General features: G+C 40.7%; 1 protein-coding gene across 5 annotated transcripts in view; it reads right to left on the bottom strand.

Annotated features, from left to right (window-relative positions):
* elmo1 (engulfment and cell motility 1 (ced-12 homolog, C. elegans)) overlaps window positions 1–21,239 on the bottom strand; it is a 95,489-nt gene that overhangs the window by 24,358 nt on the left and 49,892 nt on the right. For all 5 annotated transcript variants that reach the window (XM_046416679.1, XM_046416681.1, XM_046416682.1 and 2 more), the window contains 3 exons: window positions 20,216–20,320; window positions 18,947–19,055; window positions 4,092–4,228 (listed from right to left, as the gene is read on the bottom strand). In XM_046416679.1, the coding sequence (XP_046272635.1) occupies window positions 4,092–4,228; window positions 18,947–19,055; window positions 20,216–20,320 (351 nt within the window). The remainder of the gene's footprint in view (window positions 1–4,091; window positions 4,229–18,946; window positions 19,056–20,215; window positions 20,321–21,239) is intronic.

Below are 21,239 nucleotides of genomic sequence, written 5' to 3' on the forward strand. Positions count from 1 at the left end.
GATAAAAACCAGAACGAGGTGTTTTAGTATTCCACACCTCAGAAAGCTCAGTGCCGTCAGCGTCTGGCAGCAACTGTATGAGCTGCAGGGAAAATCTAGCCGCACACTAGCTGTGTTTTTAAGTGGATGCCCTCAGAAGTGTCCTCGACACAGCTCATTATCCTTCCACATCTTCATATGCTGTATGTACATGAGGAAGTGAAAGGCAGTATAAACAGGCAGTAAAGACTAGTCCTTTTACATCATCATCTGAATTATTGCTCTAAAAAGCAGGGCTTGACTCACTAAAGGGCATTTTTACAACTATAATATTAATTATTGATCAAATTGATAAATGTCAGATTTTTGTTATCCAGTACTGTTGTCATTTCTCACACAAACGTTGCCTCACAGCAGGATCTTTTGCACTGAAACACCAAAAGCACATTCGTGATTATCGCTGTGACTATCACAGTGTTCGGTAATGACTACTTACAACTCATTCTTCATCAAGACACCATAAAAAATGACTCTAAATTTCGTAGTCGACTGGGACACCAATAAGCAATTGCATGACTGATTGCCCAAGACAGGGCTGCTCAACTGGAAAGTTCAATAGTCCAGTTTAAATGACCAATTGGTGGCCGTTAAAAGGACAATAACTGTGCTTGAAATCAGTGGAAGTGGGATGTACATCACTGCTATTATGGATTACTGATCCTGGCCCCTTGTGACGATCATGCCTGCACCATCAGTATTATGATCGACATTATTCCTCCAAATTTATAACATAAATGTTCTCCCCTTTATGGAAAGTCATGGTGTCATCCCCTCAAGTTTTATTTAATTTTGTTAAACTCCATGTAACTCTTCTTTTTATCTTCTTTCTTCTCCATTCCTTTTTCTTGTAGACAGCGAAATAAAAATATCTTCTCCAAGTTTTAATCCTGCATCCCTGCGTGGATTCTTTTGCTTAGTTCCTTGGTATATGCCAAATATGTCTTTTTTACGATTATAATTATTATTGATGTATTATTATTATTATTATTTCACTCAGACCCATATCACAGACGCTAAAGACAGAAGCTAAAGATGCTTTAATTGGTGTTAAACTGCAAATGTTGAATCATGTGATTTGCATTTTCCTTTACCCCTCATTTAACTATTCACTTCAATGATGCCATAAAGCATTTTTACTTAAACTAATTTTCTTCTTCACATTACTGATATTTTATCTTTTATCTTTATTTTATCTGCTCTTGCTAATGCGTTGGATTTAAGAGGATTTACAATTATACAATTACAATTTTGGGATCTCTTCCTCCTCTCGATCGTCTTGTCATTTAGTGTTATGAAATGTGCAGTCAATGATAAACAGCTCAGTTTGCCGTTAACAGAACTGTGTCGAAAATGACAACTTTCAGAGGGGCCGTCGCCTTGAGTGTGTTTCTACGTTTGTGGCAGATGCAAACTGAAACGGAGCGAGTGCAGAACTCCATACGCACCATTTAGCTGATAGGAAACCCTCGAGACCAAACAGTCTTACTATCGACAAGCTGCTGCAGAATTTCAAACTCCCAAGGCACCGTGTGATGAAAGATGAGGTCAGGGAGGGAAGAGGGGAGAAGGAAGGGGAGCATCATCTATCCTAACTCAATCGAAACTGACTCTCGCCTTCAAGGGAAAGGTGTGAAGGATAGGACTGGATAATAGGATCACTTCCTAAGGGAGGTGTGTGTGTGGTATGGGTGTTGAATTCTCCCGCAAGATGAACTAGAAATACAGCTGCACAGAAGATGTGGTAGACATTTCAAGCCTATTACAGATTGTCAAGTCACTTCTTGTACATTCATCACTAAATAAACTCAATCAGTTCATTATTACAAGTTTTAGACAATCAGAGAAGCAGAGCATTTTCTTTCCTCAGCCCTGAATTCATAAAATCAAGAATAAAATCCTGCTCAGAATTATTCCGCAAATGTAAAAATACCAACGATGATGAGCACTTTAGTAGACTACTGGTGGATTTAACATTTCTTCAACAGAAGCTCATGTCTTAATCAAAATGCTGTACCGAGCTTCAAAACAACAGCAACAAATATTTTTTATACATCCACTCAGTTATCTCCCCTGTGAAAGTTAAGAGCGAGACTTTCACAACCATGTTGCATTTTGTAATGACAGACTGGCTTATGAAACCCACTCTGCTGTCTTCCATCATTTAACTCACAGCAAAATGACCGAGACTGATGCAACTCGAGCATCACTTCATTTACGCGCAGGAACCATCACTCTATTCACAAACAAAAATAAAAAGCGCAAACTCTTGCAAATTTATTTCGGGGGTGCTTGTGGCTAAATAAGCAATTACAGTGTCACTTGAGTTCTGTGACATTTTGAACCAAGAGGAAAAGACCTGCAGAGCAACTGTAGATCTAAAGGATTGGCTCATTCATGTGTGAGTTGCAGTGCTGGCCAAAGCCAATAAATATGAGCACAGGATCCGTACGACAACAGTTCACTGTGTAAACAGTGACTTGGACACAGGGCGGCTTGTGGGTTGTATCAGTCTGTTTGGTGTTTCACGCCATAAGATCATAATTTGTTTGACAAATCAGGGAAGAGAGATACAGCGTCTGTTGACTGCTACACTGGATGCACAACATACAAAATCTGCCATAAACACCTCATTACAATTACAACCGGAAAGTGCACTAAAAAAAACACACTCAACATTAGCCAGCCCACAGGAAGTTTTCCATCCAGAATTCAGTGGGCTCCAAATGAAAACGTAGTAGCTTAATCAGTGGCTTAGCCAACGGAGGCAGCTAATGTTTTATGCGAGACGAAGAGGAAAGGAAAAGGGGAAAAAAAAAACAAAACAACAAACATTCAACATATAAAAAGCCCCCCGAGATGTGTGTGCAGTTCCTTCTCTCAACCTGTGCCCCTAAAAAAGGAAATGCCTAAAGCAAGTTCATCTGTGCAAACAGGAAGACAACATTTCCAAGACTATGCACCAAAATCAGCCCTCACATTTGCATGGGGATGCTGGCAATGCCATTCTAATAACTGACATCATTTGAGATATGATTAACACTGTTGTAATTAAGAGCGAGCCGTGTCGCTGTGCTTTCTGCCAGTGTCTACATCAGAAAGTCAATGAAGCATGGCACAAACCCTTCTGTGCCAATTCTGTGTGAAGTTCACCTTAAAACAGCATCCATTCTGCAAAAAGACTCTTTTGTCCTCAGTTTTATCATCTGTTAGATTCTCAATCCCAGTTTGATGCCCACATTAGGAAACTGTTCAAGTCTATGAAAACAAATTTGCGTTTTTTCAGTTTTCATTTGATAAAACCATGTATATCTGTCAAAGCAGCTCAAGTGTAAGTGCATCCTATGATTTTATAACTAAAAGCTTACTGTACTGTATGAATGGAGATAAAGACTGCATTGTTATTACACAAACATATAATTCTTAAAGGTACAGACACCAATAAATGGCACATTGCCAAATTCTTCAAAACCAGATTTTGTTTTCTTTCAATTTTATACAGCTCTCTTAAATAACTTAATAAATAAAATGTGTAAATAACCTTGCCCCATATACAATCTGTCAAGAGATCTATTTACATTTTATCTGTTGCACTGGTTAAATAAATAGGCTGTTTTCCATTAAATAAAGTAAACAGTAAATGTCACCTTTTGCATTTAAAAAATAAAATTCTGCCTTTTTTATGATGTTGAATCTTCATCGGTTCAGTTCTTTTAACATTTTTTAATTAGTCAAAGACATGAGATGTGTCCCAGAAACCTAAATCCTGAAGTTGAGATTATAAAAAACAAAGTGGGAAACTACTGCCAATTTCAGATTTTTGATCCTCGTCTATATCTACAACGTGCTTCATCTTTTTCAAACTGTGAGGAGTCCACCAACAACACCCTCAAAAATCAAACAAATTTCATGCATACTGGCATCAAGTGTACTTAATTTTGTCAGTCTTCCAGTATGAATACACTCCAAATTCAAAGTCTGGTTACAATTAGTATCCAGCAAGGAAGCGGGATACAGTGATGATTTTACTCATCTCCTGCACTCATGCAGTGTACCTTGTTGAAGTCTTCACTCGTGGCTCTCATCTCCTTCCAGGTTTTGTTGAGCAGCTGGATGCAGTGGCAGAAGAATTCCTCAAAGGAGCGGTCGTGGGTGAAGAACATGGGGTGGAAGTCATGGCAGTTTTCACTGGCTGTGGACACAAATGAGAGAAAGGTTGTCACGTAAAGTATAGCAGCAGTCTAAATGAAAGCTGATACCACTGAGTGAGGCTTGTTAGTGAGTGACAGCAATCTATTTTATGGTGACATGAAATATATAATCACTCGCAGTTAATGCCATGATTAATGCTTTAATGGGGACAGTAATTACCTAGGACTTATTGGTATTTAGCGAGACATCTACCACCACCTCTAAAGCTCACTAATTACCACTTTATATCCTGCTATATCCTTTATAGAGTCAGGCAAGCTATTTCCCACAGCATCCAGTTAAGCTAAGCTAATTGAGGGCTGCTCCAGCTTAATATTTAGTGTCCTGACATGAGAATGGTATCAATCTTTTCATCTAACTCTCTATTCCATTAATACTCACACTGTATCAGTGACTCATCTGACTACAGTCTAGATTTTTTGTTGATTTGTTAGCCTCCCACTGCAAGCCTTAACGGTATTATGTGCAGCAGCAATTTCCGCAAAAAATAACGTAGACTCATACAGAAGTAATTTCTCTCAGTCACCAATTATGAGTCTCTACAAGTGTGTTGCGATGTCTGTATCTGCACAGGCCCAGCCCTTTGCCTGCATTTCCGTGTTTTCTCAGCACTTTGCCATGCCGGGACGTTTCAGGATGTCAGCCTTTGTGCAGCTCTGCGTAGCTCCGGGCCAATAACAACGCAAGGTCGGGACTCTCTACAAGCAGGCTATAGTTTTCTCCATGGTCTCTCTGCTGTGCTCTCTCAGTCTGTCATAAAGAGCTGCAGGTCTTCTGTGTGAGCTGCACAGAGACAGACAGGAGCAGAGAGGCAGGATGAAGCCTGCACCCTGGCTGTATTCGCACAAAATGCAGAGGATTGTGCAGAGGTTCGGGTGTGTTAAATTGTGTTCAGAATGTAAACAATGTGAAACTCTGATTTATGGCTTTGTTTGCACTCGCCCTAACTCTCTTTTCATTTCATTCGCTCACTCTCTCCATCTCGTATTTAGAAATGGCACCAAAAATATTCTGCATATTATGCCTTAATCACAGCTCAATAAATCTAATCCCACTAAGCCTGATCCTGAGTTACATCCAGTGGATGTGTACACACACACTGACACATCGATAAAAGAAAGAACAGTCAGCAGAGGTCCATTTACTTTTTCCTTTTCTCCTCTGTTGAGCGACTTATGCCATATGGTGGCCTTCAATTTATAAATATGTAATTGGGCCTGAAGGAATGTGGCCCCTACCCAGGACCTGAACACCTGACTAATGCACAACAACAGGGACAAGCTGCCCACACAAACAGCTACTGTAAATAAACACTACTTAGCTAGAAAATGCTACAGATGAAGTAAAATCACTGCTGCAGAAATGTTCAAAAGTGACAAATATGTATGATGATCACACATCCGACAGTTTGGCTTCAAAGAACAGATCAGGCCTACACATTCTAGAGGCACTTTCAAACTAAGACATTTTTCAAAAGATAATGAGTACAGAGTAATATGATACGTAACAGACTGTTCATAAGAGATAATCTATCTGCCCTGGGAGGGATTTTCTGACAGACATGGCAGAAAGGTAATGCATTTATAGGTTATTTTATAGGAACAACCACTGAGAATTTAGATGCAGTTCCCAAGTGAAGCAAGGCTGTGTGTTATTGAAATTATTGTATCTCCCGATCAGCACCAAACACAGAATATTCCTTGGAGATAAATTGTGACTGGCAAATACTGTTTCAACTAGTTCCCACTTTTTCTATTTGAGTGTTTGAAATAAGAGTGAGAGCAAAAGGGGAACACCAGAGCTCAAGAGTACCCAAACCATATTAACCAAGAGGTAGAATAACAAGGCTTGACATTCATTTGAACTAAATTCGTCTCCCTCACGTCGCCTTGGTGAGATGAGAGGTGCCCTTGAGCCAAAGGTTGGTTCATTTAAAAGAGTTTCAGAGCAGAGCAGCAGGGGAGCTGGCCCACCACAAGCAGCCATAAAATTGAATGGAAGGGGTCGGGCAGCATTTGAAACTTCAGAGCATAATGAGAGATGCCTGCAGGCCACGGGCACAGCGACCTGAGACTTGATATGGAGCGATGGATGGGAGATTAAGGGGAGGGAAAGGTGGAGAAATCCAGGGGTGGTTGGGGATGCTACCAGCGCTGGCAGTCAATCAGGAAACTAATGAATGTGAGCCAAAACAGATGCTGACTGGCTGCTTAGTCAACAGTTCATTGCCCTCTGGGACAGAAAAAGAAAACAGCAAAGAGATGAAAAGAAAGGATGATTTAAAAAAAAAAAAAATACAACAAAAAAACAAACTCAAATGCCCTTTTTGACCAACTGGTAATAGTTGGTGTGAAGGTTGAAGTTTGGAGTGACCTCTGAGTTAAATGGGCTGTTTATTGATAGGACCAACAGAGCCCTGAGGTGGCAAGGTGAGGGGAATTACATGTCAAGGCGTATTTGGGAGATACAGACAGTGAGCAGTCTCATGTGGCTCTGCAGAACTCGCTCCATCCTCAGGTTCTGCAAAGCGTGCTGAGTTGCAGACAGTTTTATTACCTCTCGCAGGGCTCAGCAGGACCGTAAGCAGCAAAGCAATGAGGCAAAAAAGCACTCTGGCATGTTGGTACTCAAAACAGTTCATAAACAATGTTGTGTGTTGTAAAACTCTTATCGCAAACTCACCTCAAATGGTTACAGAGTGTGGATCACTGAATATTTCACCAAACAAACATAATTTCATAATGTCACCTCCTGAGATGGACTTATGGCAAGAACCTAAATATGGTGGTTTAAAGTCACCATATTTAGGTGCATGAAATGAAAAAAAATTCATTTTTACAAGGGTTTTGTAAAAAGAAAAAACAAGTGTTCCAATTTCTACATTGGTTCATTAAATGTGGACACAAACACCCTCAAATTAAAGCTGAATGTCAGCACTTTGACCTCATAGTTGCTCTTGCATTTAAAATCCAATGCACTGAAAAAAAAAATAAAATAAAACAATGCTCTCCTAAGACTTATTTCACTGAGGCTTTATGAAGCATCAGCTGTTGGAATACATAGCTTTTGCATACGAATAGTCTACAGCTTTGCAGCTGCTTTCCAGCCAGCTGAAATGTCAGGACTGAATCATTCATTCTCACCACTGCACAAATGCACTTAAAATCCTCTGCCTGAATGGAAATGGCACTGTGAGAGTGCAAAGTCATGTTACTGTGATTAGGCAACTATTGCTTTAAGCCTCTCTGGCCTTGTTTTATTTATTTATTTTTACCAGAGGGATGCTTCAGCAGTATTCTGACTGACTCTGAAACCACAATGACAAAATAAAAACAGTAAAATGCTGTATCACATGTAAAACTACTGATGGGGCTTAGTAGCTGGATTGGCAGTACTGAAGGTCTGTACTGAAGGAAAAAAAAAAGACATTTCAAGCTCCTCACTGCTCTCGCCCCAAATCATTGGGCTGCACATGACCTTAATCTGAAGATGTGTGTGTATGTGTGTGTGTGTGTGTGTGTGTGTGTGTGTGTGTGTTTCAACACCACCAACGATCATTACTGTTTACACTAAAAGGCTCTGCACAAGTGAGTGAGCTACCATATCACTTCATTCACAGGGGAGAAATGGGAGGCTTACAGCATTATTCAAAGAGGAATAACAGGAAATAGAGGAGAAGACAATACTGAACCTAAAAAAGTATTCCATTGTACTGTTACTATCATTCTACTATCCAATCTACCATTGTGCCTGCAGCGGTAATGCCATGACCATCCACTGTAAGAACTGAAACATTCAGTGTAAAGTAGGTCTTTTGTCTTGGCAGTTAAAGGTAAACCGATGAGTTAACTGTGTTCCACTGGCAATCTCAACTGGTCTTTTTCATCTGCCGTTGTTAATTTAAATTCTCTTTTGTGAAATTAAATAGATACTGAAAACTACATGTCCCAAATATAGCTAAGAAACTTGAGGTTAAGCACTTCTGAAATGCTTTGAATTGGACTCTTAATCTGTTAAAACAGGTTATGTAAAACCCTCTTCTTTCTTCCTCCACTCTGCTGATAAACAGCCTTCTCTCCCACAGGCAGGCTAACATGTGGTCATGGAGATGGGGTGGGCGACTGGACACATCAAGTGCCTGAGGAGTGTGACACTTTTCGATGGATGACTCATACAGACAGAGACACACACACACACACACACACACACACACACACACACACACACACACACCATGAACTCTGCTTGTAGCTGGAAGACACGCCATGAAACAGCAGGGTAGATATGAACTCAGTCTCAATTTAAGTCACAATTTATGACTCTTTTTGGCCAAGCATATGGGCCCACAGTAGACAATTTAGATGGATGGAAAATGGGACGTAATGAGTTTTCTTTGTCCTGTATGATTTTCATCCATCTGCACAGCCAGATGTTCAGCGCCAGTACCACCCATAAAGGAGGTAACAGGATACAATGATGACCAGTTTAGGTTATGGTGGGCCATATGCCCAAATGCATTAGCAGAACCTGATGTTTTCTTGTGCTCGGTGACCATATGTCAATACAAAATAATGACAAATGGATATGATTTGCAGATAAGCATGATAAGCAGCTGGAACCAGCAAATCTTTACAATATTAGACAATTTGTTACAACACTAGCTCTCGATTAGAAACACGGATTAATCTGCACAAGGGTCAAGCAACCTGTTCAGAAGACAGGGACTTGACCAATCAACTGACTAATCAACTTTCAACCTTCAACCAATCACATTAAGCAAAACCAATGCACACAGTGTTTCTGATGCAGACCCAGAATCTCTTGTCTACACTAGTCCTGCATTCAGAAAATGTCAGCGGAGTAAGTGTTCAAACATGTTTCTCAGACTGTTACCGTCATTGCTAACCTTATAGTTACATCACTGACACATGAAGCCAGATTCAAACAAACATTATGTTACTCCTTTTCAATAATTGTACTGGTGTCGTTAAACCTGTGGCTTTTTGTGTTGCTGTGATTGTTTTTTAAAGGTGGAAGCAAATACCAATGATATCTTTGAAGCTATTTTACAAGTTTAGAGACACTGATTTAAGTCATTTCTTCAAGTGGAACATGAAGTCAGTATTAGAAATTCACTATATTTATGACTCGGAATTATGAGTCGGGAGGCTGATGTTTTTAAGCCTTGGTTGCTCGTGATTATAGTCTGGATGATATGATAAAGGGAACGCGTCATAAGTTCTGTAGGCAGACATGAGTTCCAAGTCATTGGCTGCAGACTAAATTAGACACATCGGCACAGTGATGTTCCACAACAGCACACAATATCATCATGATGGCAAGACAACTCAGGGGGTGTACAGAGGCTCATCTCATCTCCTCCCATTTTCTGTGTATCCATCCATATCCTGGGATGTGTGCGGCTGGGCTGAGGTCAGGGGGGTCACCGTCATCTCCCTGAAGTAAATGTGTGACTCCAGGTTACGTGTATGTATGTATGCGAATGTAAGCGTGACTGATTGCGGGACAGCTGTCGCCTGTCACACTCTTATCAAAGACCGAACAACGTGAGGGCTCTAAGGGCTTTGTGACGTCAAGTCAGAGCTAATTACTCAACTGGCCATCACACAGATGAATTCCGCAGAAGAGAGAGGTGACTAAGCTTGTGTTAAAAGTGCGTGTGTGTGCAACTGTGTGTATGCGTCTGTGTGTGTGTGTGTGTGTGAGAGAGAGAGAGAAAGACATGAGGGCTGAATGCCAATCTGACATCTGCCAAGGTCCAGTGTGCTTTTGTTTGTGTGCATGTGTGTCTGTGGATGTGCACAAAGTAAGTGAACAACCCCCGGAGTCACCTTGCAGCTATGCCACATGATGAATACACAGCGAAAAGTGTCATCCTCACTCTAATTACAATACCAGCATGCCCTGATGCCCAACTGTGACAAGGGGAGTGAGTGTGTGTGTGTGTGTGTGTGTCCAGCTAGCAGCGTCAGCACCACCTTTCCGGTCCAGTCACTGTTTGCATGTGTGTGCAGGATGCCAAGACAGCAGGTACACAGAAAGGCAAATCATGGCTGACATGCGAGTGATGCATGTAAGGCTCATCTCAGGTTCAAATAAGCTTAAAGTAACACCATTTATCAAAGCAAACCAATCTAGTCATTTTCACTGAATATGCTGCTCTAATTGTGAAAAAAAACAAACAAACAAAAAAAAAAAAAACAGTTACTTTGATCACTGTCATCTGTTTGACATTTTGAACCCATGTCACACATGGTACCAAAATGTGGACACTGTTTACAGAGGGGTGGCCAGAGCCGCCTCTACTTTTGGGGGCGACTGAGGTCCTTCAACATCTGCAGGGCGATGGTGAGGATGTTCTATGAGTCGGTGGTGTCCAGTGCCATCACATATGCTGTTGTCTGCTGGGACAGCTGCCTGAGGGTGAGGGACACTAACAGACTCAACAGCATAATGAAGAAGTCTGGGCCACGTGGTTGGAGAGGAACTGAACTCTCTGGAGGATGTTGTCCAAAATAAGGACCATACTGGACTTTGTCTCTCACCCTCTCCATAATGTGCTGATCAGCTACAGGAGCTCGTTCAGTCAGAGACTCTTACTCCCATGGTGCACCACAGAGCGACACAGGAAATCATTCCTGCCTGTCGGCATCAAACTACTGAACTCTGTACTGTAACGGAGACACGGACATTACCCCGGAAATGTGTGTGTGTGTGTGTATATATATATATATGAGCAACTGGGTTTTTGAGTTTGAAATTTCCTAAAAGGTGAATCAGGGTTATTGTGTTTGCTGTGGTCTATCTTCCATTTTATAGTGTAGTTTCTCTAGCCAGAAACTAATTATCATTAAACAAAGATGCTAGGAGAATAAGGTCAGTGGTTCAAGTTGAAATGCATGAAAAAAATAGGCGTAGAGAAAACTGTATAATGGTGTGCAAAATAAACCGCTTAGTTTTGTACAGTTTCTTCATTTATTCTGAGTTTATTTATGCTAAGTCTTTCATTTCAGGGAGGAAGAGAAGCATATGAAGAATCTTGATCAGATAAGGATGAAAACAGGAGAAAGTTAAAGTCTTATTTCCTCTGTGGTCTCTCATAACCAAACCATTTTGGCATGCAGAGTCTCCAGCAATGGTCAAGATGCTTTAGAGGACAGAGTGAGAGGGAGGGGTGGCAGCAGACAGAGAGAAGGGGAAAGTGAGACTGAAGAAGGCATACAGCTAATTCATTAGCACTCTGGACTGGCACACGTATCCAACAAATTTAGCAGTACATCTGTTTTCACAGGCTTGTATTTTCTCAGACATAATAAAGCCTGTGAGACTGCACCTGCCTGTAACTTCTCTATCAAGTCAGAGGTCCACCAGGTTGCATTTATCAAAATTACACAACACTCATATGTTTCACATCAGATATGGGGAGGCTACAGTGTGGCCTATCATGTTTACCTCATCCCAGACTCTTCTGGAGGAAAATCTCAAGTCAGACAGTGTGAGTCATGCTTACATAAACAAATACACACATCTGAGTTTGCCCAAATGCAGGATCAAAACAAAATAGAAAATTCTCCAGCTTACATGCACATATGTGCACATGCACACACATATGAAAGCACACAAATGCAGCCTGTGTACATGCATAAACGATAATAATACTTGTCAAAAGTCAACATGCAAGGCGAACATTTCCGCTCTAAGAAATGATACGCAGGTATTATCATAAGCCAGTTAGCGATGATAAAACTCAAACTACTGGAAGTGTAAATGTGCAAAAATGAGGCACATATTATCGTTAATTTAACGTCTCTCCTTTTTGGAAAGCAGTGATAACAAGCATTGGAGAGTGGCTGCATTAGCTGCTGTGAGCATTAGCTCTCTTCAGCTGTGTTTATTAGCAGAAATGTGTTTGCTACCACATGTTATGTCCACCAAAGACCTGAGGAGATTAAAGCCTTGAAATCAATAATGGACCTCTTTTGAACCTGTGATCACAAGAATCTATCTTTATCAAAGGAATTCCTTTTAAGCTTTGACTTACATTGTAATTTTTATAAATAAATTTACATTGTCCTTTATTTCTACTTGGTTGATTTAAATTATATTATTTTACTTGTGTTAGCTGCTTTTATGTGCCCAGATTTGTTCTATTCTGTATCAGTTCTTCATCGTTTTACTGTAAGATGCTGCCCTGTGTTGCATGGCATTGTGGCCTCTATACGCTGGAAAAAGTTAGGAAAACTTGAATGACAAAAACAATCTGCGCTAAAAGAGAACAGAAGTTTCTATTCCAAGATCTCAACTTCCTTAACCAGAACTTAAATCAGCTACATTGTTCACATTGTGTGTGTGTGAGTGTGTGTCTCAAGCTACAAAAGCTAGAGTTCCGTCTGATTTCACCTTTGTCCAGGTGTACTAGTAAGGGGCCTTTTGGGAAAACATCTAAAAAAAAAAAGGTCAGTGTCAGTGAGGGTGACAGGTTGGTGACAGTTTGATGGCTAATTCCATGAGTGGCAGTACTGCCACTGGCTTAGGTTTGAGTTTCAACCAGTAAAAGGTTGCTGAGAGTTGACAGGGGACAGGAGTGTCTGAAAACTACAAGGATGCTGAAAACTTGATTCTCAAGCACCATCTGTCACTTGTGCACTACAGTTTAAAAAAAAAAAACCTTTGCTGCCCGGAGGCTAAGAACGGGAAAACCCCGAAGAGTGCTTCCCCTTTAACAGAAGGCTGCGACTGACAACTGGGCAAAGTGGTTACTGACTGCCAAATAGGTCCTCATGTCACGACTTGAGGGATACTTGGAATTCAGCGCTTGGCCTTTCTCCTCCTGCCATCATCCACTTCGTTCATGATTCATGGAGGGAGACTTATGTGAGGGATTAGCAGCTAAAACCTTCAGACTTGGGATCAGTTTCCAAGCTAATGTTCAGTTAACACTAATGTTAGCATACAGCATACAGATGTTTGATCTCAGATGTAATTCTCATTAGTGGGAGCAACTGCATACAGAAGGAGCTTACCGAAAATGAAAAATGAGACAGGACACAAACATTATGAAAGGCAAATTTCATGCACCGAGCCCTGCCCCCATGTTCCATAAAACTATTTCAATTCATTCAAGAAGAAATACAAAAATTAACTCTGGAGATTTTTTAAGCAAACTCTTGGAAGGTCAGATTGCTGTTAATTTTTTCCCCTGAGCAACTGTATCATAATAACATAATAATTAGTAGATAATGTACTGACTTGTCAGCTGTTACAAACATCACCTCAGTGGGTCAGAAATGTAATTAATCTTGTTAAAGTGACAGTCAGGTCTATTGAGTATGAAACGAACACCCTGTGGATGTTTTTTGATTTTTGTTATTTTGCAGAACTACATGCATGCGATTGAATCCGTGTTACGTGTGTTCGTGTTGCCTCAAACCCACCCTGCATAACACTCGACCTCCTCACAGTCCTCTTGTATGTTTATTATGATCTACATACTCATAGTTTCCCTGCACTCCGGCTGCACAGCCTGAACTCAACACTTCATGTAAAATCTTGTCAGGTTTTCAGGTCTTTCATATTTGATTGCACATGTTAAGAGTGAAAGAAAACCTCTACCTAATTGCGAGACCTCATCATAAGAAGCATATAAAGATTACTTTGTTAGTATTAAAAACCAACCACAGCAACCTTAAGGTTTAAAGCGTGTGCTCACAGTATGTGTACTGTGTAATCAAATGAAGAGAAACAATAAACAACAAAAAATAATGACTTGAAAATTCAGCAGTGGATACTAATGTTTAACAAAGTGAACAGAAACATTTAGAAATCACCGATATGATAATCATAAAAAAGCAAAATAATGGACTAATAATCAGTTTATCCCTACTGCTTTGTTCTTAGACAGCACAAATCTGTCTCGCATCATTTTCTGATACAAGGCTCATAGCTAAGCAGCTAAAAGGGGAAATATAAACCTTGTCACTGTCCCTCAGGTGAGACAATGTTTAAAAAAAAAAAAAAAAAAACAATATCAACAAATATACCTAAATAGGAAATCCATCTAAATATTCCACATGATACAATATGCGCACACACTCATGTTCATGAGCAAACATGTAGATGGGAGCTGTCTGTGGTGCTGAACATGGCCTGTGACACTGACCTGGGCTGATGGCTCTCTGATTGAATTGTGTGTGTGTGTGTGTGTGTGTGTGTGTGTGTGTATACATGCATGGGTCCAGTGTCTTTTTGAGTTTAATGTGTGTGTGTATGTGTGTGTGTGTGTGTGTGTGTGTGTGTGTCTGTTAGTATGAGCATATGAGCATGTGTGTATCTCCTGCACCTGCCAGAGCCTGCCCAGCTCTCCGTCTCAGCAATGAGATGCCACATCATGAATCACCAAGCAGGGCCATTACTCACCATGCCAGGCCCTTTTCTAAATAACTTCATAAATATTCCATGGACCGGCTTAAACAGGGGAAGCTGAAAAGTCATGGCTTGGCGCCTCAACGACGTGGATTCCATTAAGGCCCAAGTTGCAGCGAAAACATGGTGGGACAATTAATCTTTTAGGATATGAGGGAGGGCAACGACAAATGCAAGAGAGAGAGAGAGAGAGAGAGAGAGAGAGAGAAACAAGAATAATGGAGGAGGGAGAGGGAGGGGAAACAGAGAGAGAGTGACACCTGGACAGTGTTATGAATTATGTAGCAACAGACCTCACCTCCTGTCTCCAGACCACATCCTAACAGATTCTTATAACAACCAATAGGGAAAACATCTCAAAACTAGAATGCCGCTAAACAGAAAAGCAGAATGGAATATAATCCATTGACCTGAAAGAGCACTGAGGCAACTTTCTTCTCATTGGCTTTTTTGTTGTTTATTTAAAAAAATGGTAAGATGCTACTTGCTTGTGTGTTGGTATAATTTCTGTCAAATTCATAGAACAGAAAATCAGAGCATGAAAGCCTGAGAAAGGATTACAAGTCTGACAGGGACAGATGTTCTTTAGACCCATAGAGAGGAAAAAAAGAGCGAGACTGAAAGAAAGAAAGAGTGAAGAAAATTAAGCTAGAAAAAGAGAGCTTGAAGAGGCAAACGGGGAAGAAAGACAACTTTCACAGCCACCTCCATATCCAAAATCCCTCAGTGTTTCATCCCCGTGAGAAAACAAGAAGAGAGTCTGGCCTCTGTCAGAGCCACGCTGGCATTTCACACAGACAACGAGAGCAAATGAGCCACTACGACGTCACCGCTGTCACCATTAATCCTCTGTCTCTTTCTTCTGCCTTCACCCACAAAGGGATGTGGGGAAAGTAAGAAAAGAAAAGAAGCTGGGATGAACTTTTTTTCAGCACCAGGGTTTTGGATATTTTTTATAGAAACTGAACCATGACTTAGAATTTACGGAGTGCTTGTGTTCGGGTCTGCTTAAACACAAGCACTCAGCTCTGCACTCAGCCCATTCACAGGGTGCAGCCACACCTTGACAGCTATATCATCTACAGTAGTTCTTGCATATTTTCAATCTCTTTCAGAACCTCAGGGTTCAGATTATGATTAGTTTCAATAATACATGACCGGACTAAGACATGCTAGTCAGAGAAGTCAGAGACTCGCATCATCACATTTCACTCTGAGGGGGGGTACAAAAAGGTTTATACCAAATATCACAGCACTTTCCAATAGGCCTTTTTTTCATAGAAGACATTCTGACATGTCTCAGTAGGACAAACACAGGCGAAAACAATAAAATTCCCAATTTATCAGCTCTCGTTAATGTTTTCAGTATCATCATGTGAGTTTTCTGCTTAATAAGTCAAAATGGCTGCTGTAAAACAAGCTTTGCAGCTGTCAAGATTTTTCACTAAGATGCACAACTACAGGGGAATGCCAAAATGGCTTGGTTACACTGTGTAGAAACAATGGATATCAGTAGAGAATTTCATGGCAAACCATCTGATAGCTGCTGACACATTTCAGTCTGGACTAAGAGTGAAAATGCTGTCCCTATAGCCCTGCTGGATGGGCTGATATTATTCCCTGGCACCTCATATGTGGAGATGAAATACCATTGTTGCAATTCAGGTTATTGGTGAAATAATGCACCACAATTTCTAATATTATTCTGACTCGAATACCACCTTATCACGACTGATAAAATGTTACAGAGAGACATCCTGACATCCTTATTAGTGTCAGGTATTTCGTTCTTTCTCTGTTGAAAGGTCAACTGAGCGATGACAGTCGGAGTAAAGCTGAGACTCATTTCTCTCCCTGCTTTTCTCAGGGAAAATGTACGCTCATGGCTCTACATTACATGCACATGCACTTAAACACTGAAGTCATGACTCACCAGGCATTTCCAACACCTGCCTGCCCCGTGTTACATACATCCTACTCATACATTCATTAGTGTGTGTTAATATACGCTGGGCTAATGGGGTGAGTATGAAAATGCACTTAGCGCTCTACAGGAGGAGATGCAGTGCAGCTTATGACGGCTCTGGGACACACTCTCCACTCTCCAGTCCTCCAGTCCCCCCCCATAAGACGCATATTGTGTACTCAGTGAGTGCAGATCCAAGCCAATATTTACAGGAGTTGTGACAAAGATGGATGAGAACATTAGGATTTGGGATGCAGTAAATATAAATATATCAAAATGTTGTTTTTCCTCTCCTGTCCCCAGTGATTTCCTGCAAGGGATTTGTTTTCTTTCATTGCCTTTGCGTATTTATTTTTTTTTTGTGCGTCCATAGATGACCTACATGTGAATTGTACTGAATCCTGTACTGTTGGTGTATGTGCTGTTATGGCATTCCCGGCAGGTTATAGAGTCACCTCACCAATTCTTATCTCCCCGTTTTACTTTCACAGACACACACACACACACACACACACACACACACACACACACACACACACCACATCATAAATATTAATAGCAGGTTCAGTCTCCCAGGCTAACGGCCTCAGTAGTGAGGACAACAGAAAGCCAGTGGGAATGAAAAGGCTCTGAACCAAGAGTCAAGGTCATCTTGACTCTTGAGAAATCTCGATGTCATAAAATAACACAATCTTCATCTTAAAATTAACAAAAAGTATTTTGCTGATGGAAAATGTTTGAAGATGTTTATCATGGAAACCGACAGGATGAACATATGCCGGGGGCAGAATTTGTGTGTCTGCTTGAATATTCTGTTCACAACTTTTGAGTTATATGAAATCCTGCGCTCAGCCCAGCTCCATTTCTCTGAACAAGAAATTCTCTCTAAAAAAAACAAAAAAACCCCCAAAAAAACAAAGTCTCATTCATAATGATATCCTGGCATTATCCTAGGGATTTTAGCTCTATTGCATAAGCTTTCAACTACATGCTTAGAGAGGCCTTAGAGATAAAGATGTTTCCCTGGTTGGGGACAAGTCTGGTTACTTAATCTGCATTTTGATAGGAATGAGGTCAAAGTGATATTTCTAAGAGGGACTAAAGGGGAAATAATTTCAGTCCGCTAAGAGAGAAGATCAAAAGGCCATGTGCAGAGGAGCACATTTGGATATAAACTAATGAGACTCAGTATAAAAATAAAACCCTGAGACACACTGCACAGGAAAAAAAAACATCACAGGCACAAACACTTTGAAGATCACCAACATAAGTAAAAAACTAAAAGCTCATCGGGACTGAAACCTTCTGTTCCCCCACCGTCATCACTCCAGGTCAAAGAACACCTGTAGTAGGTACATTTGTGTAATAAAGAGGTGTAGACGGCATCTTTCTGGTTAAAAATAAACTCTATAAATCCATTTGCCTTGGTTGACTATAGGCTCAGAATTTTATGAAGACAAGGAGGAATTTGGAGACATTTTGCAAGAGCAGAGTCTGGCAGAGATAAGAGCATATTAAAACTAGGGACAGGAAAATTACAATATGCTTAGAAATGTTAGCAAAGTATTTTTGCACCTTCTTATCTTGTATGAAACCCAGTCTGGCACTTTCATCAGCAATGAGAAAATTCAGATGAGTTTTATCTGAGATACAGGAGTGGACACCATTCTTTCATGGACCAAAGTCTAATGTCCACAAGAGCGAAGAACCCTGCAATGCAGCCAAGTCTAAACCCTCTATGGAAACAAAAAAAGACAGATGAAAAGGGCACATCAGCTTAAAACTGAGCTAAGAATGCCGTCTCTCTCCCTGCAGGGAGCAGCAGGGGTCAGTCTGGAGCGGAACTGAGACCAACTCGCCCATTTAAACAAGTAAAGACAAACGAAAAGGGCACATCAATTTAGAGTGGACGTGTGCACAGCATCTCTTCCTCTGTGCAGTGTGCCTCCCAGAGGCGGTATATTAGGCTGAAAGGGGCTCAATGGGGGCGAGGTGCATCACTAAATAATGAACTCCCAACAGCACAATTACTGAGCATAATGGCTGCTTTCATCTTAACAGGGAGGGAAGGTGTGTACTTGTGTGTGGATGTTTGTATTTGTGTGTGCAGGAGCACATGCATCACTGTGGGTAAAGCAGTCCCTGAGCTATTTTTCTCTACAGTCTAGAGTATTAAGATCATTCTGTAGATACTGTGAGCAAAGTGAAATGAGATGAAGAAGCAGAACTACAGCGACAGTACGCTATAGCGTAGATTGCGTGTGTGTGTGTGTGCTGATGTAGACTTACGGAGCTCGCCCACTTTCAGAATCTCACAGAGCATCTTGGTCAGCTCGATGCTGCTGCGACCAAACGGACACTCGTGCTTGTCTTCCCGACTGCTGTTCTCCAAGACGATCTACAGACACACACGATCAAATGAGCCAGAGCAGAAATATCAGGACAACCTCCCCTCATGACTCAGTTGTTACACGCCTGACTTACGGGTCAGCTTATTCCTGTACAGCAGGTAGACCTGGACCCAGATGTAGATTAAAGCCTCTATGTGAAGAATCACTATGTGAAATTGTTTTGCCAAATTGTTTTGTTTACTTCCATCCCATTTCCCCTCAGTGTCACTAGGTGGTCACGGCATGCAGTGTCAACACAGACAGAAATGTTCTAAACTACATTTGTAGGGGCCTTTGAAAGCTTCTGATCATATAACAATAAAATAACAAATTTAGTATTTCTCGGCCTTCGCAGATGTATGCACTCTCAGAGTGCTTTCTGGTTTAAAGTATATGTAAAAAATATATTTGCAAAGCTGGGTGATCACACTGAGATTCATTTTCCAATAAATATTTCCATTATGGATCAAACCGTTATTTGACCTTATATGACCCTCCAACATTTCTGCTTAGAAGTCAAAAACAAATGATTTCTCAACAAGCTGATTAAAAAAAAAAAATTAAAAAAATCACTAATTATGTGGATGGTGGCAGTGTGCCATAAACGAGGCCATCAAGGTCCCAATCATTTTAGTTGGTGACAGTTTAATTTGGGAAATTGGAGGCTGTGTTTTCTCTCTCTGGTTGACTGATTAGGGCTGAGTCGGCACTACTGAGATCTCCTTTTTCACTTTCAGGTCCAGAGACGAGCATTAACGTTAGTACACACAGACACAGATTTGCAGGTGTGGCAATTAAAATGTTGCCTGAATGTGGATGAAACAAATACATACAAGATTGATAGGAACGAGGTCTGAATTAGAAAGATGAAACTTTAACAAACCAGAGAATACAAACAGTTCTGTCACTGCAGCCATGCTATATCAACATGATGAGTCTATTACCCAGAAGTGTAAAATCGGGATGGAAGTGTTTCTATTGTCTGGGCAGAGAGGAAACAAATTTGGGAACAAGCCAGAAACTACAAACAAGTGAATGAGCTGGAGGGAAGAAGGTTTGGTAGAAAGCGGAGGTGACGAGGAGAAACATAATACCCTAGAAATCACTGTGTGTGTTGGTGTCTCTGCATGGGGTGTATCTGAATATCAAAGCATATGTGCATGCTTACCCTGATGTAGGCGTCCTGGTGGTGCCTTGCAAAATACAACATGTTATCCAGAGCCAACATGCCCGGAGGAATCTGGGTGAAATCCACAGCTGGATTCACATGGTTCTGAAAGACAGAGAAGGAGGAGGAGGAGGAGGAGGGTGAGACATGGACTTAAAACACACAAACAGTGCAAAATAGGGTATTTAGGGTATAATCCACTGAATGTGCTCTGTTACCAGCTCAAAGCAACAGTCAGACACTGGGAGTTACACAGTATAACCAGTTTGCTGCTGCTATTGGAGCAACTTATTTGTCAGTAAAGCTGCATGTTGCCCCTAAACTGCAGCATTAGTTTTCCTTGTTTTTTATTCATTTAAGTATTATTCATTAACAAGGACAGTGTGGGTTTGATCAGATCTGTTCGACAGAGGCCTGACACCATACGTAAATAACACTACAACATCTTGATTCAAATGTAAATTCTGATGGGTGCACAGAAATGCATGACATCAGCTTTTGCCAGCATTTGCCGGAACTGCTTGAGGGAAAGTCAAAAACAGAAATACTGAAATCTGTCGTGTTAAATGACCAAATAATGTATGTTTTTACTTTGGCTTTTTTCTTTTTGTTTATGTTTGGGTAGAACCCCATCACTCAGCAAAATGCTAATCTGAAAATATGTTTTCAGGGCCTTTAAAGCAACAGACTACCACAGGCCCAGCTTCATTTCACAGTGTCTGTGCTTGTTCTGAGTTTGTTTTCTCTTAATCCTTTTCAGCAGTTGCCTCTCCAGATTTCAAAATGCCCTTAAACCTCTAAGAAGGTTTAAAAAAAAAAAAGCCAACAAATTGTCCCATGTGATGAATTATCTATCTGCACTGTAGAGATAACCAAGTGTATGCATATTTGGAGATTTTTACTTTTTCGGGGAAACAGTTTTGGATTAAATGCTCTTTTATAGGTTCAGATTTGCCCTGCGTCTTAGGCATCAAAAATAAAAACAAGGCTGGTCAAAATGTAGTGAAATTAATAGAAACTGATG

Source organism: Scatophagus argus, chromosome 17, assembly GCF_020382885.2.
Source record: "Scatophagus argus isolate fScaArg1 chromosome 17, fScaArg1.pri, whole genome shotgun sequence".
NCBI lineage: Eukaryota > Metazoa > Chordata > Actinopteri > Scatophagidae > Scatophagus > Scatophagus argus.